Below are 22,299 nucleotides of genomic sequence, written 5' to 3' on the forward strand. Positions count from 1 at the left end.
GCTTGCGGAGGGCAGGGGCTGGGCTGTTTGACCAACCTGGTACCTGGTCTGGCACGTAGCCGGCTGGGGGGGCGGGGTAAGTAAATAGCTCCGAGGACGCGGGCAAGGGTCGTTGCCCCGGCCTGGCGCGCCGCCGAGCGGGAGGCCGGCCCGGGGATGTGGATTGCGGCCGTCGGGCCGGGCGGGCGGGGGTCGCCGGGGGTGGGCGGTGTGTGTGTGGGGGGGGTGCGGCCCAAGTTCACACCTCCCCTCCTCCCGCCCCCGGCGGCGGAAGCGGCAGTTCCCACGGCGTCTGGCGGGGCTGGGGGCGGACCGGCCCCCGGGGGGGACACGGGTCTCCGCGCGCCCGGCCCTTTGAGCGAGCCGCTCCCCTCCCTCGGCCCGCGCCCTATAACCGGGGGCCCGCGCCCCTTGGGTGGCGCACTGGCTCGCGCAGCGATGGCCGCGGCTCGGTCCCAGCAGCTCGGCTTCGGGGCCGCTCCCGCGCTGCCCGCGCCCCCGCCCGGCCCCGCCGCCGCCCCGCCGGCCCCGGGCCCCGGCTCCTTCGCCGGCTTCCTCGGCGCGGGCCCTGGGCCCGCCGCGCCGCCCCCCGCACCGCCCCGCGCGCCTCCCGCGCCCCCCGCAGGCGCGCCCGCCCCGTCGGCGTCCCAGCGCCGCAAGCGCACGTCGTTCAGCGCTGAACAGCTGCAGCTGCTGGAGCTAGTCTTCCGCCGGACCATGTACCCCGACATCCACCTGCGCGAGCGCCTGGCCGCGCTCACCCTGCTCCCCGAGTCCAGGATCCAGGTGAGCCCCGCGCTGGGCAGGGGCTGCCCCCGGGGGGTGGTGTCGGGACCCGTCGCTGGGGCGATGGGGTGGGGCGCATGCAGCCGTTTCCCTCCGTCGGCGTCCAGTACGATCGGGGCCCCTCCGAGGACGCCCGCCGGCCCCTTGAAAGGGTCAGAACGTCCTTCCCGAGCAGGAGGGTGAGAAGGAGCACTTTCACACTTTTTCTCGATCCAGGAAGGGACAGATGAGGCACGGTTGAGGCTTCCACCGGTGGGACCCCAGTCTCTGGGAGAGAGCAGGGCTGGCTGAGTCTCCGAATGGCCCCCAGCGCCCCTAAGGCCCCTCTCTTGGCGGGTATTGGGTTCGAAGGGGTGTAGCATCTCGGGGTAAAGCCTGAAGCACGTGGGGCTTCTTGTCACAGTTTGAAAAACCCGGTGCCAGGCGCGTTTATTGCAAAGGGATTGAGATCGGAATTCGGGAGCTTGCTGGTGACGAAGAGCCTGCCTTTTTGGGCATGGTCTGCGTCCACATGCAGTTTTAAGTAGGAGCCCTCACTTCACCCCTGGGAGGAGCGGGCTTGTTTTCCTGCGTCCCTGGTGGAATCCGTCCGTCGGCCCCAACCGGTGGTGCACAGGCTTCGTAAGCAGGACACCCTCGCTATTTGTTGGGAGACGGTGAGCAGAAAAATGTATTCACAGAAGTGAAGTCCGCAGAGCAAAAACCCCTTCTTGATTGATTTGACAAGGGACCACACTTCCAGAAATCGATTTTCTAAATTCTCTTGCCGCCTGTCATCTCCAAGGCTAGAAGCCTTTTATCCTCAAATGCTAAGTGCTTCTCATTCTGCCACCCCACTTTTCATCGCAGATATCCCTATTTGATGCCCAGGTAGAACAAGGCGGGTTCCCCATTTGGCACCTGGAAATGGTAAGGCAGAGAGAGCTAGGGCCTCTGAACTCCTGGCCGCCCATTGGCCCAAGTGCTTTCTGGAAAGCGGGAAGCTCCGGACAGGGAAGCAGGACACGTTGACCGGGAACTCGGGAACGGTGAACTAGCGTTAAGGACTTCAACCCAAAGCTGCTTCTCTGCCCTCTTCCAGGTGTGGTTCCAGAACCGGCGGGCCAAGTCAAGGCGGCAGAGCGGGAAAGCCTTTCAGCCCTCGGCCAGATCCCAGCTTTTCCTCCACCATGCTGTGCAGGGACCCGAAGTGAAATGTTTGAAGCCCCAGTCGCCTCTTGAAGTAGACGTGAACTGCCTGCCCGATCCCAACAGAGTTGGGGAGGGCATCCCCCACCCGAGCTGCCAGGGTCAGCGCTTCGAAGCCTACTCTCCCCTCTCTGAAGACACTGGTTCAAAGCTGGACTCGTGGGAGGAACACATCTTCTCTGCCTTTGGTGACTCTTGAGGAATCTGGGTGAGGTCAGGGTAAGCTCCGAGGAGCCCCGCGCCCCTGAAGGCGAGGACACACACATCAGAAGGCTGTCCTTTCTGGCTCCGGGGCGAGGGACACTCGCCCGTTAACTTCAGTGAAGGTGTCGCTGGCGCCCTCCCCTGTGATGCTCCCTCCCCTTCGCCTGTGAGCCTTTCACCCCTTCTCCTCCCTCCGCAGGGCCCCTCCCCGGGAGTCTCACGGTCCTTTGACCCGGGTGCCTCCAAACCCGCACCTCCAATTCCATCTGCATCCCGCTCCATGTGGCTGGTCCCCCTCTTCCCTTCCAGACTGCTTTGTCAGAACTCCCTCTCCCCTTCCCAAGAACACTGCGGCCAGGCTCACCCTCCCCTTGCGCGCCCCAGCTGCCGGCTTCTCGCCTTCCTCCAAGGCTCGTGACTTTGAACTCATCAGGACACAGTCCTCACCCTGTCCCCGAGATCGACTCCTTTTCTGTGTGTGTGGCCCATCATCTTTACACTCATTCGTCGCTCCGGTGATTCTTCATGCAGATTATTTCTAGAACCCCCTGCCTCTGGCTTCTCAGATTTTCACACATCGCTCTCTAGAAATCTGTGGTAGCCTCCTGTGGACACCAGATGGAAAAAGCTTTGGGTGGTATACCCTTCCAACATCTCCAGCCAAAGGGGCGGCCGTGCAAATCTTCTTGAGGTCACCCGTGCACAGCGTGGTCCTGTCCCCGAGCCCCTCCTGTCCATCGTCGTTGAGGACCAAATGAATACTACTCTGTCTCAGACACTTGAGGTCCCCCTCCCCCGGAGTCTGAACCTTCCTCGAATCCTGATTTTGTACGTTTTACTCCAGTCACTCCCACATTACCCTTAGCACTTGTAATTGTACTTGGTGCAACTTGAGTGGGTTATTAAATGCTTTCCACAAATGCTCCACTGTCATTCTGTTGAAATGAGTTCGGTCCTTTGGACAGCACGTCGTGCGGCGCCATCCTCCATTGCTTGTGAAAGAACAGTCTCTGCAAATGTGGCCCTTCGCCTTTGGTCATCAGGCCGCTGTGCTGAGAGCTTGTTCAAATTAGTCGCATGACTGCTGGCTTCTGATTTCTCTCTCCCAGTGTACACATTAGAATATATGCAAATTAGGGTGTAAGTTAGCCTGAGATCCATTAAAATCCTGTCTTGATATTTTGAGGGTTTTCAAACTCCTGAGGGCCAAGGGAGACTTTGTCTACAGGGGGTGGCCATGGAGGGGGGGGTCTCTGTACGCGGCGCCTTGGAGGAGGCCCGCAGGAGCCGTGGCTAAGGCCAGGACTCCTGTCCCGATGTTACTGGAACAGTCTGAGCGCCCTGGAATGTCTTCGAGATCGCACAGGCCGGTTGCCCTCATTTTCCCAGAGGTGTTATTCAAGTGACTTGCAGGTTTCAGCGTAGCAAATGCATTGCGAGAAGCAGCGGGAGACAGTTCGGGCTTTAGTGGCAGACCTGGCTACCGAACCCTTGAAAATGGTCTGAAACCAAACACAAGATGGTAAACGTTAGCTGCGGTTATTGAAGTGCTTGCGCATGCCCCGCATCCTGCTCCGCAGTCCCTTTGCATTTGGACAGGTGACCCGGACAGGTGTGAGACTACAGACATTCACACCCACAAGACTGAAAACCTGACACTCGGAACTTAGAGTCCACTAAGGGTCACACGTAGAGGTAAATCTTGCAAAGAGCTTATTAATTAATTGGATTATTGCCCTTACATTGTGTTTTCCCTAGCGAATACCTACAAAATCTATAAACATTTAAATCTTGTTATTTTTAATTTTTAAAAAAATTGTGGGACCCTCCAAGAACATTAGTCTGCACCTCCCTTGAACTCTCAAGAGACGTAACTGCTAAATGTGTTACAGGCACTGTGTGTTTAATCCTTACCATGCCGTATAAGGCAGGGGCTATTACTGTTCTAAAGAACAAGAAACTTTATGGTTCAGATCAGAAGTGACTCAAACCTGGGACTCCGTCCACCCATCTCTCCACCAGCAAATCATGCCTCCTGTATTGGCCTGGCCTTTTTAGTCAGGACCAGGACGAGTGATAATGCTTAAAGGCAACCCCCCAAAGCAGAATTTCTGCATCCAAGGGAGTAGTCTCATCTTGCAAAGCAATCATCATGGAAAACCCCATGCTGGTTCTAGTGACACTGATGTTGGTTTGAGCTCTTTTGAAACTTTTGTTTGCTCACTGCACAAACATTTGCTGCCTATGAACAGGTACTCTATCAGGGCCTGGAGATAAAATGGTGAGCCAAGCCAGGAGTAGAGAGGCCAGCAGGCAGACCCAAGAAGAAATGTAAAATTGCAAATGTGGTACACACTGCATACAGAGATACAGGAGGACCTGGAGACGGTGTGTTGTGGTCAAGGAAAGCTTAGCTGAGAAACTGACGTGTAGGATGGTCAGGAGTCACCAAGGTGAGGAGAGGGAAGTGCACGTGCAAAGGCCCCGTGGCGGAAGAAGCAGGACGGAGAAATTGAGGATGTCAGACCATACGTTGCTGTCTGGGTCTTGTGGAAGCGTTCTGAGTTTGTTCTGAGAGCCCTAAGGCCTTAGATGGAGAGAACATGACCTATTCTGCAGTTTAAGACTATCACTGCCCGAATGTCGCAGTTGAGGGGGCAGAGTGGACACTGCAGAGAAGGTAGGGATGACCGAAGACTTCCGGACTGGCGGGGATGGCGGCCGGGCCGAGCGAGAGAGGTGGTAATGACACAGGCTCAGAAAGTGCCTGAATTTAAGAGAAAGAATTGAACAGGCAAATCTTTTGGTAGATTCTCAATGGTGGAAGCGAATCTGGTTTTGGGGGACTCAGCGAAAGTCTTTCAGAACCAAACCTACACAGCATGTAGCATTGATGGCTCTTTAGAACTTGCAAAATGTGCTGGGCCGTGGCAGCATGGTGACCCAGGTGCCCCTAGGCGGACTGTATTAAAACCAACCTCTCACTGGGTCTACAGTAAGCCAAGAACTGGTTAAGTGTTTTTTCACTGTGATTTGTACAGATGGAAAAACCCCCTCCCTTAAAGTCAGATTGGATGATATCGTAATTCAAGATGACTTGGTGATTAATCTCTATTGTTTCCCCTAAAAATATCAATCAGTGGAAGGGACATGTGGGTGGCTCAGTTGGTTGAGCATCTGCCTTCGGCTCAGGTCGTGATCCCGGGGTCCTGGGATTGAGCCCCGCATCAGGCTCCCTGCCCGGCGAGGAGCCTGCTCCTGCCTCTCCTCTCCACCCCGTGCTCCTGCTCTCTCGCTCACACACGCTCTCTCTCTAATAAATAAAATCTTAAAATATACATATATTCATATGTATATATAAAATACAGTGGAAATTACAGTTCCTTAAAACTTTTCAAACAAGGAATACTTATCAAGTGTATTAATTAAATGAGAATGGTAGGCAGTATTACTTTTCATAGATCAATTTATTTAGAATTACAAATATTAAGAATAGAGGATTTATGCATTTCTTAATTAACGTTAACAGTTTAGCTAAATATAAACTCTGCACTAAAGTTCTGCAGTGGCACAAGACCAACAAAGAATATGGAAGCATTTTTAAACTATACAAAAATTTCAAATGGAAAATAATCTCATTTTAGTTTTATAATACATTAACATATAAAAAGTCCCATTTTATGAGACATCTAAAAGAATCAAAGCCACTTCTACAGCTATATCTTAAACTCCAAATCTGAAAACAATTTTATTATATTTTGACTTTATAATATTCTATATTAAAACAGAAAATTCCAAATACACACTTTTTACAAGATTAACATTTTAGGCAGGGTTTTTCCTTTAAAAAACCAAAAAACAACAAAAAAACCCCACAACCAAATACAAACCTTTTTTTCTGCATTTCACAGCACTGGTTATTTTATTTGTTTTCCTTATAAAATCTTTTGACTTTATAAATTGTATACGGTTGGATTTTAACCAGTCATCTGGTTCAAAAGTTGTGCAAATAAACAAAATATGAAAATAGTGTGTTATCAGTCTTTTTAAATAAGTTTCCTAACAATAGCACTTTTTGTCCTGAATTGACGGGAAAAGTCATGCCAAATCCACTTGCTGAAATGTAGCATTTTGCAAGTAATTTATTTTTTTCCTGCTCCTTCATTTTCTTTCAACAGACAAACAACAAAGGTTTCTTTTATAAATTATGATAAATTAAAATAGTTATTATTATAAAATGATCTCTCGAGCCGTGTCACACTGCAAGTATCCGTCCCGCATACTTGTCAAGTCCGCATCTCCCATTGCTATTCCAGAGGCTTCCTGCACACGTGCCTGCCCATTTCTCGAGGGTGCTCTCTTCCAGAGACTGGCAGGGTGAGGAGCTAACGGAGCCTGCGCCGCAGTCCTCTGGACGGAGTTCTGGACTGCCCCCGGCAGCGCAAGGAGCCCGTGTCTGCGCATGCCCCCCCCCCCCCCCCCCAGCTGTCTGCGCGTGCTGGGCTGAATTCATGCACGTTCAAAAAAGGGTCAGCATACTCTTCCGTGAAAGCCTATTACGTTCAGTTTCAGTTTTAAAATACTTGCTTATAAACATGTAACATAAGCGATGCTACTGCAGCTGAATAATAAAAAGAAAAATAAATAGAATGCTGGTCAGCAATGCTGGTTTACGAAGCAGTATAGTATATTAAAACGCCCTAGTTGGAGATTTACATTTCCCTTGCTTTCCAGCGCTTGGGTTATCTGGTTATCTGGTGCTGGGAGCCTCGGTGCAGGGAGCGCCATGTCCTGTGCAGCGCGAACAGTGGAGGCTCCTCCTCAGTCCCTGTTGGTGTCGTTGGCTGCGAAGGCGTGCAGGTTTCCCATCTGGCTCAGGCCACTCTGAATGTGTGCAACGTGGATTTCTACGTTATTCTGAAAGCAACTGAAGAAGAAACACGGTTCACTCCCTTATTTCGCGACGTTAGGAAAATACTTGTTAACAAAGGAAGAGCCGAATTTTAGTCCAAAAAGCAGCGAAGATAATGACCCGAGGAAGGACTAAAGCCCCCATCACACCAGCTACCCCCCGGCTGCAGCCGTGACGGGAAGGGCTGCTGGAGGGGGCAAAGGAGCCGCGGGGGTGCGGGCAAGGGTGAGAGTGTCTCTCTGGGGAAACTACTCAGTGGAGCCCCCACACCAACCCAAACCCAAATACCGTAGGTCTTCGGATTCCTTTACATAAACCAAATCCATGTGAACTTTCTATTCTGTCAATAGACGGGATATAACTGAAAAGTCCTTTTGGAATTTATTTACAGGGTAAAAATTATAGGAATGCTTCACAAATATGCATAATTCTTAAAACTTTACTGGAAATCCCCATGAACTTAGAAAAATGATTAGAGTCCACCTAACGAATTACCTGATATTAGAAGCATCTATTGTACTCTTGATATCATTTAATGAATCTGTAAGTGATTTGAACTCAAAGGAATTCAGGTCTCCTCCTTCTGCCAGACACTAAAGGAAAAAATATTTCAAATTTTAATTGAATTATAGTTCAAATACAGATACAAAATACCTGATATAATCTGTGTATTATAATAATTTATCAACAAATTAGTGCAGTTTGTGTAGGTATCAAAATGAAGAGAATGTTTTCTTGGAGATGTACCTTAATTTGTAATAAAATAGCGGTGAGCCTGGAGATTAAGTCTGTGAGATTTTCGTTCTCAACACAGGGCTGTCCAGTGGAGGAGTTGGCGAGCCGGACAATCTCCTGGGCTTCCTCCTCACACCTCCGTCTCATATCCGTGGGCTGGTCCGCAGGCTGCAGGCCCTGGTCTGGAGCGAGCTGGAAACAGAGGATTCCAACATGAGATGGACGGTCACCAGGCCAGACGATGTCTGTGTGTTCGTGCCCTGTCTTCAGATGTGGGTGTTTCCAAAACTAGCCTTTATAACGAAAATGGGCCTCACACCAGAAGAAATGTTTCTTCTTGGTTTTCTTTTCTTGATTTTATATTTTTGGCAACTTTTAATTTTGATATAATTTCAAACTGCTAAAAAGGAATAGAAAAAATACTCCTAAAAACCTTTTACCCAGATTCAGTTTCTTGTTTATTCCGTGTGGCAACATTTGATCTCTCTCTGTATAACAGATGTAATGTTTTCCCCTTAATTATTTGACAATAAGCTGCAAACACTGTGCCTCTTTCCCCCTAAACACTCTAGTCTGCATTTCCGAAGTACATTCCCACAGGGCAACTGTCACAACTGGGAAATTTCCCACCGACAGGAGACCATATTCTTCTAAAAGGGCATGTGCACAGTCCATCAACCGTCCCAACACGTAAGTCCCCCCCACGCCCCACCCCCCGCCAGAGACATCTGGTTGTCATGTCTCTGTAGATTCTTTTATTCTGGAACAGTTCCTCTTTCATGAAATATCATGATATTTTGGAAGAGTACCAGCCAATTATTTTGTCTACTGTCCTTCAACATGGGTTTGTCTGTTTCCTCGTGATTAGACTGAAGTCATGCATTTTGGGGAGGAATACAAGAGTGATGCTGAGTTCTTGCTCAGGGCATCTCGGTCAGGAGGCCTCTGATGCCAATCTGTCCCATTACTGGTTGCGGTATCTCTGATCACTCGGTTAAGGGAGTCAGGTGTCGCCCAGATTTCCCCACAGGACGGGATTTTCCCCTTTGGAACGAGTAAGAATTTGTGAAGAGAGATTTGGAGGCTCCTCGTCCTCACCCTTTGACCCTCAAGTTTTACTGAGCACCCTGCCTTTACCAGTTCCTGCGGTGATGGCTGCCAGGCGCCATTCCTCTCACTCTACCATTCCTCCTACAGTTGCTAGCTGGCATTTTACTCTAAGAACTTTCCCTTAAGGGCACCTGGGTGGCTCAGTTGGTTAAGTGACTGCCTTCGGCTCAGGTCATGATCCTGGAGTCCCTGGATCGAGTCCCGCATCGGGCTCCCTGCTCAGCAGGGAGTCTGCTTCTCCCTCTGACCCTCCCCCTTCTCATGCTCTCTCTCTCAAATAAATAAATAAAATCTTTTTTTTTTTAAAAAAAGAACTTTCCCTTAAAAATTAATTGGTTAGGGGTGCCTGGGTGGCTCAGTTGTTAAGCATCTGCCTTCGGCTCAGGTCATGATCCCAGGGTCCTGGGATCGAGCCCCGCATCAGGCTCCCTGCTCTGCAGGGAGTCTGCTTCTCCCTCTCCCACTCCCCCTGCTTGTGTTCCCTCTCTCGCTGTCTCTCTCTCTGTCAAATAAATAAATAAAATCTTTAAAAAAAAATTAATTGGTTAAGTGGTTAATATTAGTATGGACTCATGGATTCTTACTTTACTCAAAGGGTTCTAATCTCTGAGTGTAGTCACTTATGCTGACGCCCAAACTGCCCCAGATCTAGTCAGTGGGGATAGTGTCCAGCCGGTCCTGTTGGACACGCTCCCATAAGCTGGGGGGCACAGTGAGATGGTCCAGCCTCTGGAATCAAGTCTCTTTTTCAAGGAGCCCTGCTTCCTTTTATTGGAGAGCAGCATTTGGAAACCATGATCGAGTGCTGGGCGTGCTCAGTGCCGTCAGGTGTGTGCTTCTGGGCTCTCTCAGCGTGTGCGTGCACCCACGCGCACACACACCCACGTAGCTACGTCATAAAAACAAAATGAATCACGAAATCAGACCAATTCTCCCTATTCTAACCCAACACCACAGGGTTTGTTGTAGTCTCCCATCTTCATAACTGCCTTCTTCAGAGGTGAGAGGGCAGGCCTCCCCGATCTGCGATATACTTAAGTTACTCATGTGCTCCATCCTAGAATGCAGTTTCAGAACTGCGAATCCATACCACCAGGAGTGAAAACCTTACTAACTAGAGTTCATTATTTATTTAAAGTTCAATTTATCTTCAGACTAAGGGTATAGGGTCAAAATACTAAGTTCAGGTTATTTGGATTCATTTTTGTCTCCTTTAGTGTTTATGTTATTCCTTTGACATAGAGTTAGGTTCGTTTACTTCTATTTATACTCCATTTTGGAGTTCATCTGTATTTATTGAGAAAACAAACACTCAGAGAAATGTCACTCCCCTCACTCCCCTCACTCCTCGATCCCTGCCCCATCCCCAAATTAGTTCTAGTTTATCCCTCCTGTGTTTATTCTTGAAAAACTAAGAGGATATATGTGTATTTTATTTTTACATATTTCTGCTTACTCCAAAGGAAACAATTGCTATATATACTTCCATGTACTTTATTTTTTTCACTTAATACATCCTGGAAATCACTCCATATCAGTAAATGGAGAGCTTCCTTGTTCGTTCTTACAGCAGCAAGGTACTCCACGGTGTGGATGTACCATAAGTTACTTAGCCAATTCCCTATATATGGGCATTCATGTTTTTTCTAATATTTTGCAAATACCAGGAATGCTGCAATGAATCACCTTTCTCTAACGCTTTAAAAAAATTCTATTAGTTTTAGGTGCTATGAACATTCTAGTGGTAAACAGAAGTTCACAAACCTGTTTGGTATATATCAGAAATAGAATTGCTTAATCATACTGTTTACGCATTTTAAAATCAATATTGTAGGGGCTCCTGGGTGGCTCAGTTGGTTGAGCGTCTGCCTTTGGCTCAGGTCATGATCTCAGGGTCCTGGGATCGAGCCCTGTGTTGGGCTCCCTGCTCAGGAGGGAGTCTGCTTGAGATTCTCTCTTCCTCTGCCCCTACTTACACGTACTCTCTCTCAAATCAATCAATCAATCAATCTTTAAAAAGCAAATCAAATCAATATTGTACTTCCCCAAGAGCTTTGTGAAAATGAAATCATTTTACTTCATGGGGAAATGGACCTATCACAAAAGGCCCTGTGTACATACTGAAATTACACAACAAGAGTGATGAACAGTCCACTTCGGCGCGTGTTGTCAACTTTGCTCCGCGCGGTCTCGGACTGCTTGGTTTGCGTCTCTCGTGGGTTAGTAGCTGGCCCGGAGGGAGAAATCTAATCACTAGGACAACGCTTACTGCTATTGTAGGGGACAACTACCGGGAAAATAAAAATAAATGATAATGATGGTTAGAGGAATGAGCAAAATAGTCTCAGAGTGTAGTTCCAGGCAAACACAGTTCATTTCCTTCAGCTCCAGGTGGACAGGTTGATAACATGGCCTACGGCAGATCTTCGGGACTAATTAGGAGGTTAGTGTCATAAAGAGCTAACTGTTGAAGAACCTCATGTCACAAATGGACGTGGCTCACAGGAAACATAAAACCTCTAAAAATACAAGTGCTGGAGCATTCTAAACTCATCTGTCACTTCTTACCTTGTTGTAAGAAAATCACATTTGAGGTGAAACCACTGAACTGCCTTCATACATATAATTTTATGTACACGATAATAATTCACAAATAACCCTATGCTCTACATACTTGGTTCAAGAATCCATAGTTCTAATGTAAAATTTAAAGCAGGAGGAAACAAAATTGTATACACAGCATGATCATAACTTTGCGAGAAAAAGCATTATATCTATCTATCTATCTATCTATCTATCTATCTATCTATCTATCTATCTATCTAAAATACTAAGGGGAAATAAACCAAAATACAGTATTTGGGATTGTGGAATTAAGAGTTTAAGAGTAATCATTTTTCTGGATTTTTCTATATTTTTTTCAAGAGCAATACCATTTGTAATTGAAACAAAAATCAACACAATTGAGAGCTGACTGTGTGTAAAGCACTCTTTGACACTAATGCTAAAATGAGTAAAAATGTACATAAAATCCGGTTCTGCTAAAGGACCTGATAGAGATGTTGGTGTAGTTTGAATTTTCTTTTTTTTTTTATTCTTATGTTAATCCCCATACATTACATCATTAGTTCTAGATGAAGTGTTCCATGATTCATTGTTTGTGCATAACACCCAGTGCTCCATGCAGAACGTGCCCTCCTCAATACCCACCACCAGGCCAACCCATCCTCCCACCCCCCTCCCCTCTAGAACCCTCAGTTTGTTTTTCAGAGTCTATCGTCTCTCATGGTTCGTCCACCCCTCCGATTTCCCCCGCTTCATTCTTCCCCTCCCGCTATAGTTTGAATTTTCTAAAATGTGAAGGTAAATAACAGTATTTAGCTTCAAATAAAAGAGTGGGGGAGGGGGGCACAGGCCCTCAGGGGAAATTTATACACATCACCTACCTCATAGCAGTACTGCTGAACTTTATGCAAAACTTTGTTGAGGTCCTTGTTGAGCTGCTCAAGCTCCAGAACGATTGTTGCATATCTCCGCTGAAATTCAATGCCGATGGGCATGGAATAGGATTTCTGCAAGGAAAAAAATCTGATTTTTTAAATAAAGATTTATTTATTTATTTATTTGGAAGAGAGAGAGAGTGAGCGAGAGGGAGAGCATGAGCAGGGGGAGGGGGAGAAGCAGACTCCGCTGCTGAGCAGGGAGCCCGACGTGGGGCTTGATCCCAGGACTCTGGGATCCTGACCTGAGCTGAAGGCAGACGCTTAACTGACTGAACCACCCAGACGTCCCAAAAATCAGATTTTGATAAGGATTTTTTTTTAGAGACAGCACACACGGGGTGGGGGGAGGGGCAGAAGGAGCGGGAGAATCCCAAGCCAACGCCACTCTCAGTGAGGAGCCCAACTTGGGGCTCGATCTCACGACCCTGAGATCATGATCTGAGCTGAAATCAAGAGTTCAATGCTCAACCGACTGAGCCACCCAGGCACCCCGATAAGGATTTTTTTGAGCAGTGCACTTTCAGTGATCTAACATGAGATCTGACTATTCCAAAACAACAGAAGTTTATTGAAGTTGTCTGTCCTCAATGTTCTACTTCTTGTGTGTGAAAACAGTATTATTGTTATTTAGGAGACTATTCTTAGGAGCATCGGGACATCTACCATTCACTTTTTTTTTTCTCTAAAAAAGCTAAATCTGGGGCGCCTGAGTGGCTCAGTTGTTAAGCGGCTGCCTTTGGCTCAGGTTATGATCCCAAGGTCCTGGGATCAAGCCCCGCATCGGGCTCCCTGCTCCGCGGGAGGTCTGCTTCTCCCTCTCCCACTCCCCCTGCATGTGCTCCCTCTCTCTGTCAAATAAATAAATAAAAATCTTAAAAAAATAAATAAAAAAGCTAAATCTATCCTTTATTGGTGGGCTTGGGTTGGTGTGTTCTTTTGCCATTTAATTTTTTTTTAAGATTTTATTTATTTATTTGACAGAGAGAACTAGAGAGCACAAGCAGGGGAAGCAGCAGAGGGAGAGGGAGAAGCAGACTCCCCGCTGAGCAGGGAGCCTGACATGGGGAATTGATCCCAAGAGACTTGGGATCATGACCTGAGCTGAAGACAGACGCTTAACCGACTGAGCACCCAGGCACCCCTCAACTTGTTCTTCTTAACTTTCTATTGAAAATATTTAAAATTCTTTTGGAATAGAAAATATATTTGCATTCCTGTGCATATAATGGGATATGTCAACTGTCAGATTGTGTGTCAGGGTGAGTGGAGAAGGGGAACCTGTCAGGCTGTGGGCTCCCAGCCTGCCAGAATGAGACCTCTCAGGTATAACTTCACGCTATATAAAACTTAAAAAATTTTTAAGTAATTTCCACACCCAACATGGGGCTTAAACCCACAACCCAGAGATCAAGAGTCGCACGCTCCAATGACTGAGCCAGTCAGGCACCCTGTAACTTAGTATTTTTTTTTAATTGAAAAGTATAACATGATGGGTGCCTGGGTGGCTCAGTCGGTTAAGCATCTTCCTTCGGCTCAGGTCATGATCTCAGGGTTCTGGATGGAGCCCCATGTTGGGTTCCTTGCTCAGCGGGGAGCCTGCTTCCCCCTCTCCTTCTGCCCCTCCCCCCATGTATGCGTGCTCTCTCTCAAATAAATAAACTTTAAAATCTTTAAAAAAAAAGTATAACATGAGAAAAATGCACAAAATATACATATACAATTCAGTGAATTATCACAATGCAAACACCGGTTCTTAAAAAGTTAAACACCGGGGCACCTGGGTGGCTCAGTCGGTTAAGCATCTGCCTTCAGCCCAGGTCATGATCCCGGGGTCCTGGGATCAAGCCCCACATGGGGCTCCCTGCTCGGCGGGGAGCCTGCTTCTCCCTCTTCCACTCCCCCTGCTTGTGCTCTTGCTCTCGCTGTCAAATAAATAAAATCTTTAAAAAAAAAAAAAAGTTAAACACCTACACCTACCATATGATCCAAGAGAAATGAAAACACTTGTCCATGCAAAGACTTGTACATGAATGTTCGATTTTCTTTGTAATAGCTAAAAAATGTGAACAATTCAAATGTCCCTCAACAGGTGAATGGATAAACAGATTGTGGAATATCCACACAATGTGCTACTGCTCAGCAATAAGAAAGAATTACAGTATGTTGCTTGAACTGTGGAACACACAACCAAGTGGATGAATCAAAATCCTTATACTGAATGAAAGACGCCGGGCAAGAAAAGCATATACACTGTATGATTCCATCTATATACAATTCTAGAAAATGCAAACTAGGGGTGCCTGGGTGGCTCAGATAGTTGAGCATCTGCCTTCGGCTCGGGTCATGATCCCGGGGTCCTGAGATTGAGCCCCGCGTCCGGCTCCTGGCTCAGAGGGGAGCCTGCTTCTCCCTCTGCCTCTCCCCCTGCTCATGCTCTCTCTCTATCTCGAATGAATAAATAAAATCTTAAAAAAAAAAAGCATGCAAAGTAATCTGAGATGACAGAAGGTAGATCAATGGTTGCCTGGAGGCTGGGGTAGAGGGAAGGATGGATTATGAAGGGCTTAGGGAAATCTGGTGAGGAGGGGAGAAGACAGAAATACTGGTAACCTCATCTGTGGTGCTGGCTTCATGGGTGTGTATGTGTATATGGGCACACACATATATCTGATCAAACCATACATTTTAAAAAGATACAGTTTACTGTACACCAATTATACCTCAACAAAGCTGGGGAAGTCATGGGAAAAATCCACTACATCAACAGAACACTGCTAAGAAGCCCCACATATCACCTTACAATCCTTTCTCTCTTTTCTCTCCAAAGCAACCTTATTGACATCAAACATCATAGTTTGACTTCTGAAATTTATTTAAAATGCAATTATACAGTATATACTCTTGTTCCTAGCTTCTTTCAATTAACATTGTGAAATTCATCCACATGGTTGTGCATATCCACAGTTCATTCACTGTGGTGTAGAAATTCCTTTGTAGAAATATGATATAATCAGCCATTCTATTGGTTCCATTTGTTACTGGATAATAGGGCTGCACCTAGTTCTTGGTCAATATGAATAGTGCTTCTAGGACATTTTGTACTTAGGTACCCACATGTGTAGTTTTAGTAGACAGAGCCAAAGAGTTCCCCAAAGTGATGGAATAAGGAAGTTCTGGCTGGGATGCCTGGGTGGCTCAGTCAGTTAGACGTCCGACTCCTGGTTTCGGCACAGGTCATGATCTCAGGGTGGCAAGATCAAGCCCCACATCAGGCTCCATGCTCAGCACAATCTCTGCTTGGGATTCTCTCTCTCCCTCTGTCCCTCCCCCACCCCCTCTCTCAAATAAATAAAGTCTTAAAAAAAAAGTTCTGGCTGCTTGACATATTTTCCGATCTTTGATATTTTAAGTGTTTGAATATTAGCCACTTTAGAGGGTGTGAGTGATATCTCTTTGTGGTATTAATTCGCATTTTCTCTATTACTAATGAGGCTGGGTACCTTATCAAAAATTTTTTGTACATCTGAATATCCTCTTTTTTTTTTTTTTAGATTTAATTTATTTGAGAGAGAGAGTGAGCGAGCGGGGGAGGAGCAGAGGGAGAAGCAAACTCCCCGCTGAGCAGGAAGCCTGACACAGGGCTCGATCCTGGGACTCTGGGACAATGACACGAGCCCAAGGTAGATGCTCAACTGACTGAGCCACCCAGGCGCCCCTGAATATCCTCTTTTTAAAATGTATCTGTTCAATTCTCTTTCCTGTTTTCTATTAGGCTGCCTATCTTTTTCTTTCTTTTTAAAAAATATTTACTTATTTGAGGGGCGCCTGGGTGGCTCAGTCGTTACGCGTCTGCCTTTGGCTCAGGTCATGATCCTGGGGTCCTGGGATCAAGCCCCACATCGGGCTCTCTGCTTGGCGGGAAGCCTGCTTCTCCCTCTCCCACTCCCCCTGCTTGTGTTCCCTCTCTCGCTGTGTAAATAAATAAAATCTTTTAAAAAAAAATTTACTTATTTGAGAGAGAGAGAGAGAGTCATTTATTTATTTACTTTCTGAGAGAGAGAGAGAAAGCATGTGTGAGAGGGGGACAGAGGGAGAGAGGGAATCTCAAGCGACTCCATGCTCAGGCCAGAGCCCAAGGCAGGGCTCGATCTCATGACCCCGAGATCATGACCTGAGCCGAAATCAAGAGTCGATGCTTAACCAACTGAGCCACCCAGGCGCCCCTTACCTGCTAGCCTTTTAAATAAATATCTAAGGCATTTTTGTAGTTAATTTAAAGGTTAATACACTCTTACAAGCTTGTCCACTTTACAAACAGATAAAAGGAAAATCACATCCAAATCTGTGTTCTTTTGGGAAATAGCCTGGCAGTCCCTCCAAGGCCGGCACATCAAGTTACCGCATGACTCAGCAACTCCACTTTCAGGCACGGACCCAACGGGACTGACAACATATGTCTCCATAAAACCTTATACACACATGTTCACGTAGCCTTACTCCTAGCAGCCAATGAGTGGAAGCAACCCAAGCACCATCAATGGAGGAATGGATAAAAATGCGGTGAGTCTGCACACTGGCATGTTATTTGTCAAGAAAAGTACCGATACACACACAACGCCACAGGGAAGGACCCAGTCACAAAGGACCACGTACTGCAAGACTTCGTTCACAGTAAACATCCAGAATAGGTGGACAGAAATTAGATTAGTGGTTGCCTAGGTATGGGGTGGGGGGTCAGAGGGGAAATGAGGAGTGACTGCTAAAAACTATGCGGTTTATTTTGGGAATGATGACAATATTCTAAAACTAACCAGGGACGCCTGGGTGGCTCAGTCGGTTAAGCATCTGCCTCCGGCTCAGGTCGTGATCCCAGGGTCCTGGGATCGAGTCCCACATCGGGCTCCCCGCTCCACGGGGAGCCTGCTTCTCCCTCTGCCTCTGTCTCTCTCTCTCTCTGTCTCTCATGAATAAATAAATAAAATCTTAAAAAAAAAACAAAAAAACAAACCTAACCGTGATGATGGCCGTATAACCCGTCAATTGAACTATAAACTCAAAACCACTGAATGGTTCACTTTCTGTAAATGGGTGAATTGTGTGGTATGTGACTAATACCTCAATAAAGCTGTTATAGGGGCGCCTGGGTGGCTCAGTCAGTTAAGCATCTGCCTTTGGCTCAGGTCATGATCTCAGGGTCCTGGAACCGAACATGACAGGGACAATTCTGACAACACATTTTGGACAAGAAAACCAACTTACAAAGTGGTGGACAGGACAGTGGGAAGAAGCACAGAGACCATATTACCCAGAGAACCACTGATACGAGGTTTTAAACATGGTTAAGACGGAATTCTCAGGGATAGATCCCTTTTCCTACTCTTGAATTATTACTAACTTCCAGGTATGACAAGAGATATTTTCAAAGTGGGAAAGTAATTATTAGACTACTGGTTCAATATCTACTTTTATATAGTGCTGGAGCAATTCAAACCTATTTTAATTAATACCATATGCACTATTGTTTGTGAGTGTATTTTTAAGATATTCATATTGGCATATTGAAATGAATAACCTCAAATTTTCACTGACTTTAATATACTATATAATTTGCCCTAGAAAAGTCTGCTCAAAGCTTCAACTCTCAATGAACTCCATAAAAACGTCTCAGGTGTATGATTGAGAAATTTGTCTTTTTTGGATTATAAAAGTGACTAAGCATTTTAATATAAGCTAACGTAATTTCTCCTTTCACTTTACAAATAGAAAGTTTGAACATCTGAGTTCATATTTTGACTACTTTGGTTTCAGTTTGCTTTTCCTGAGTAAAGTATAAGATAAACAATTAAGCTTTCTAAATTCAAAGGAGACTTCATCAGGCCAATATTTTATTTTCTTTGCAAATTCCATAAGAAAATAAACTTTGAACAAAGCAGTATGCCCAGTCCTTTGAGGCGAGAAACAATAAACTTATCAGGACATTGGTAAAAATAGAACATAATTTAGCTTTCAACTTCAAAATTAAATTAATTAAATAAAATTGAATATTTGTTAGGGTGGAGGCTGGGTGGAGATAAGGTAGATAAAATCACTCCTCCTTGGTGCTAAAAACATTAGGGGTTAGCAGTGTAAATGTTCAGTTAGTTTCCTGTCATTAACCTGAAGCTTCAGAAAAAAAAAAAAAAGGAAGAAAGTTATAAGGAATAAATGGAATGTATACCCAGAAAATTTATAATTCATAAATCTGAAAGAATTGTTATATTTCTGAAGGTTTTTTAAAATAATAGTTCTGTAGATATTAAAAATAAAATCTCACATCATAATATCTGGGATTCTTTCTTCTGCAAAGAAGGAACTGAATCATTTGTATTTGTCCCTGAAATACTCTGTAAAATTCCAATTCACAAGTAATGTACAAAACAGGATGAGTAATAGCTATGTTAAGATTAAAGGATAGCAGGGTCCCTGGGTGGCTCAGTCAGTTAAGCGTCTGCCTTCGGCTCAGGTCATGATCTCAGGGTCCTGGGATCGAGCCCCGCACTGGGCTCTCTGCTCAGCGGGGAGTCTTCCTCTCCCTCTCCCCCTGCTTGTGCTCTCTCGCTTGCACTTTCAAATAAATAAATAAATAAATAAATAAATAAATAAATAAATAAATAAAATCTTAAAAATAAAGATTAAAAGATAGCATTTGATTTTTACCACTCTACAAGGTGCTATACATATTTTACATCAATATATTAGAACTGGCACAGTCTCTAAGGATATTTGCCACATTTTGTTTACATTCCAAGACTAATCCCCAAATCACAGATCATACATCTGTTTACTTTTTGAGGATTCCACTTAAAGGTATGGTTTGTTTGTTATATGTAATACAAAGGAGGTACTTTGAAATAAATCCATCCTGCTCCACCATTTGTTTGTAATACAGGTATCAAAAACATTCCTGAACATACTTCTGATACCACTAGTCGCTAGCATCTCTTCAAAAATCAACACAATTTGCAACAGCATTCATTTTACCTGCTACTTTATTTTATTTTTTTAAGATTTTATTTATTTATTTGACAGAGAGAGGGAGAGAAACAGTGAGAGAGGGAACACAAACAGCGGGAGTAGGAGAGGGAGAAGCAGGCTCCCCACCGAGCAAGGAGGATGAGGGGCTGGATCCCAGGACCCTGGGACCATGACCTGAGCCGAAGGCAGACACCCAACAACTGAGCCACCCAGATGCCCCTTACCTGCTACTTTAAACAATTTAAATTTCAACTCTCTCACTAAGTAAACTGTGATTTATGCTTTTCCTTCTTTGGGAAACAAACATTATTCTACAGTAATCTGATACTTCTTGCCTTGTTCTTATCCTGTAAACCTGAATTCCAGGTTTACGTTTAAATGACAATGCCCTGACAGGAGAAAAAAAATACCATGGTACATTTTTCCTCCTGTTGTCTGGAAACATAATGAGTGTATTTTATTTTATATTTTATTTTATTTTTTAAAGATTTTATTTTTGGGGCGCCTGGGTGGCTCAGTTGGTTAAGCGACTGCCTTCGGCTCAGGTCATGATCCTGGAGTCCCGGGATCGAGTCCCGCATCGGGCTCCCTGCTCAGCAGGGGGTCTGCTTCTCTCTTCCCTCTCGTACTCTCTATCTCATTCTTTCTCTCAAATAAATAAATAAAATCTTTAAAAAAAAAAAAAAAGATTTTATTTTTTAGGGACGCCCGGGTGGCTCAGGTAGTTGAACATCTGCCTTTGGCTCAGGTCTGATCTCGGGGTCCTGGGAGTGAGTCCTGCATTGGGCTCCTTGCTCAGCAGGGAGTCTGCTTCTCCTCCTGCTTGTGTGCTCTCTCTCTCTCTCTGACAAATAAATAAATAAAATCTTAAAAAAAAAAAAAAGACTTTATTTTTTAGTAATCTCCACACCCAACATGGGGCATGAACACACAACCCTGAGATCAGGAGTTGCACACTCTTCTAACTGAGCCAGCCAGATGTCGTGAGGGTGCGTGTTTTAAATATTTTATTACCAATGACCAGGTTATGTTTACCAACTGGAATTCTTTTGTTAAATGTTTGAGTGTTTTGCATTGTAATAATCAAGATATTAACATGAGTAGAAGGTTGTTGATTTATGACAACCTGGAGATCCCCTAAAATCAATTGCTATCTGTTTCATCTTTCTTTTTATTTATTTATTTGACAGAGAGAGACCACAAGCAGGGAGAAGCAGGCTCTCCGCTGAGCAGGGAGCCCGACATGGGGCTCCATCCCAGGACCCTGGGATCATGACCTGAGCCAAAGGTGGACACCCAACGAACTGAGCCATCCAGGCGCCCCTCTTTCTTTTTTTAAAAAAAAGATTTTATTTATTTGTCAGAGAGAGAGAGAGAGAGAGCACCAGCAGGGAGAGCGGCAGGCAGAGCAGGCAGAGGGAGACGCAGGCTCCCCGCTGAGCAAGGAGCCCGGTGTGAGACTCGATCCCAGGACCCTGGGATCATGATTTTGTCGAAGTCAGATGCTCCACTGACTGGGCCAGCCAGGCACCCTGACATACCTTTCTAAACACAGAAATTCCCATTTGTTAATATTTTATTTAGGATTCTTGCAATTCATTAGATTTTGATAAATTATTCAAGCATTATAAAATGAATTGGAAAGTGTTCCTTCCCCTCCCCCCCATTCTCTAGAAGAAGTTTTTGAAAGTGGATGTTTGAAAGTTTTTGAAATAGTAACTATTTGGTTGAATTCACTGGTTTGGAAGAACTCATTCAGGGGCGCCTAGGTGGCTCAGCCGGTTGAGCAACTGCCTTTGGCTCAGGTCATGATCCCTGGGTCCTGGGATCGAGCCCCATGTTGGGCTCCCTGCTCTGCGGGTAGTCTGTTTCTCCCTCTCCCTCTGCCTGCCACTCTCCCTGCTTGTGCTCTCTCTCTCTGTAAAATAAGTAAATAAAATATTAAACAATAAAATAAAATTTTAAAAAACATTGATTTTTAAAAAATTTTTACTAAATCCAGTTGATTTTTTTTTTTTTTAGTAAGCTCTATGCCCAAAATGGGGCTTGAACTCATGACCCCAAGATCAAGAGTCAGCCAGGAGCCCCTCCTTATTAGATTTTTTTGATTAGTTGTTTTATCTATATAGTGGAAATGCCTTTTTCCTTTGAATTTTGCCAATTTTTGCTTTATGAATTTGGAAGCCATAATTATGTACATATAACTTTGAAATTATTTTGAAATGATACCTTTCATCATTAAGGAGCACACTTCTTTATATCCAATAATATTTGTTGCCCTGACTTTCACTGTCAGGTATTACTATAGCTATCAGATCTTCTACTGCTTTTTAAAAACTTGGCACTGTATACCTTTTCATACACTTAAAATTTTTTATTTTCAGGATCCTTTAATATTAAATGTGTCTCTTATATGCATCATAGAGTTGGGGTTTTACTTTTCATTCAGTTTGGCCATCTTTGCCTTTTATTCAGAAGATTTAGTCCACTTATATTTAATATTATTACTGATATATTTATTTATTTATTTATTTATTTAAAAGATTTTATTTATTTATTCATGAGAGACACAGAGAGAGAGAGAGAGAGAGAGAGAGGCAGAGGGAGTAGCAGGCTCCCAAGGAGCAGGGAGCCCGATGTGGGACTCGATCCCAGGACCCTGGGATCATGACCTGAGCCAAAGGCAGACGCTTAACCATCTGAGCCACCCAGGCGCCCTGATATATTTATTTTATTTTATTTTTTAAAAGATTTTATTTATTTGACAGAGAGAGACACAGCGAGAGAGGGAACACAAGCGGGGGAGTGGGAGAGGGAGAAGCAGGCTTCCCGCCGAGCAGGGAGCCC

At 45.2% G+C, this 22,299-nt stretch overlaps 2 protein-coding genes across 3 annotated transcripts in view; one reads left to right on the forward strand and one right to left on the reverse strand.

The window, feature by feature from the left end:
• Window positions 1-438: 438 nt before the first annotated feature.
• On the forward strand, window positions 439-2,583 carry MIXL1 (Mix paired-like homeobox). Its single transcript, XM_035008405.1, has 2 exons — window positions 439-786; window positions 1,868-2,583. The coding sequence occupies exons 1-2, from the start codon at window positions 439-441 to the stop codon at window positions 2,171-2,173; spliced, it is 654 nt and encodes a 217-aa protein (XP_034864296.1). The 3' UTR covers window positions 2,174-2,583.
• A 3,043-nt stretch (window positions 2,584-5,626) lies between these two features.
• The window catches only part of LIN9 (lin-9 DREAM MuvB core complex component), a 70,850-nt gene continuing 54,177 nt past the window's right edge, over window positions 5,627-22,299 (reverse strand). For both annotated transcript variants that reach the window (XM_035008699.1, XM_035008701.1), the window contains 4 exons: window positions 12,382-12,507; window positions 7,838-8,017; window positions 7,586-7,683; window positions 5,627-7,105 (listed from right to left, as the gene is read on the reverse strand). In XM_035008699.1, the coding sequence (XP_034864590.1) occupies window positions 7,000-7,105; window positions 7,586-7,683; window positions 7,838-8,017; window positions 12,382-12,507 (510 nt within the window). In that variant the 3' untranslated portion in view covers window positions 5,627-6,999. The remainder of the gene's footprint in view (window positions 7,106-7,585; window positions 7,684-7,837; window positions 8,018-12,381; window positions 12,508-22,299) is intronic.

Source organism: Mirounga leonina, unplaced genomic scaffold (genome assembly GCF_011800145.1).
Source record: "Mirounga leonina isolate KUSES-001 unplaced genomic scaffold, KU_Mleo_1.0 Mir_152, whole genome shotgun sequence".
Lineage (NCBI taxonomy): Eukaryota > Metazoa > Chordata > Mammalia > Carnivora > Phocidae > Mirounga > Mirounga leonina.

Coding starts and splice junctions, on each gene's coding strand:
- MIXL1 (XM_035008405.1), top strand. CDS start 439: ATGGCCGCGGCTCGGTCCCAGCAGCTCGGCTTCGGGGCCGCTCCCGCG. Junction 787..1,867: donor TCCCCGAGTCCAGGATCCAG/GTGAGCCCCGCG, acceptor GCCCTCTTCCAG/GTGTGGTTCCAGAACCGGCG.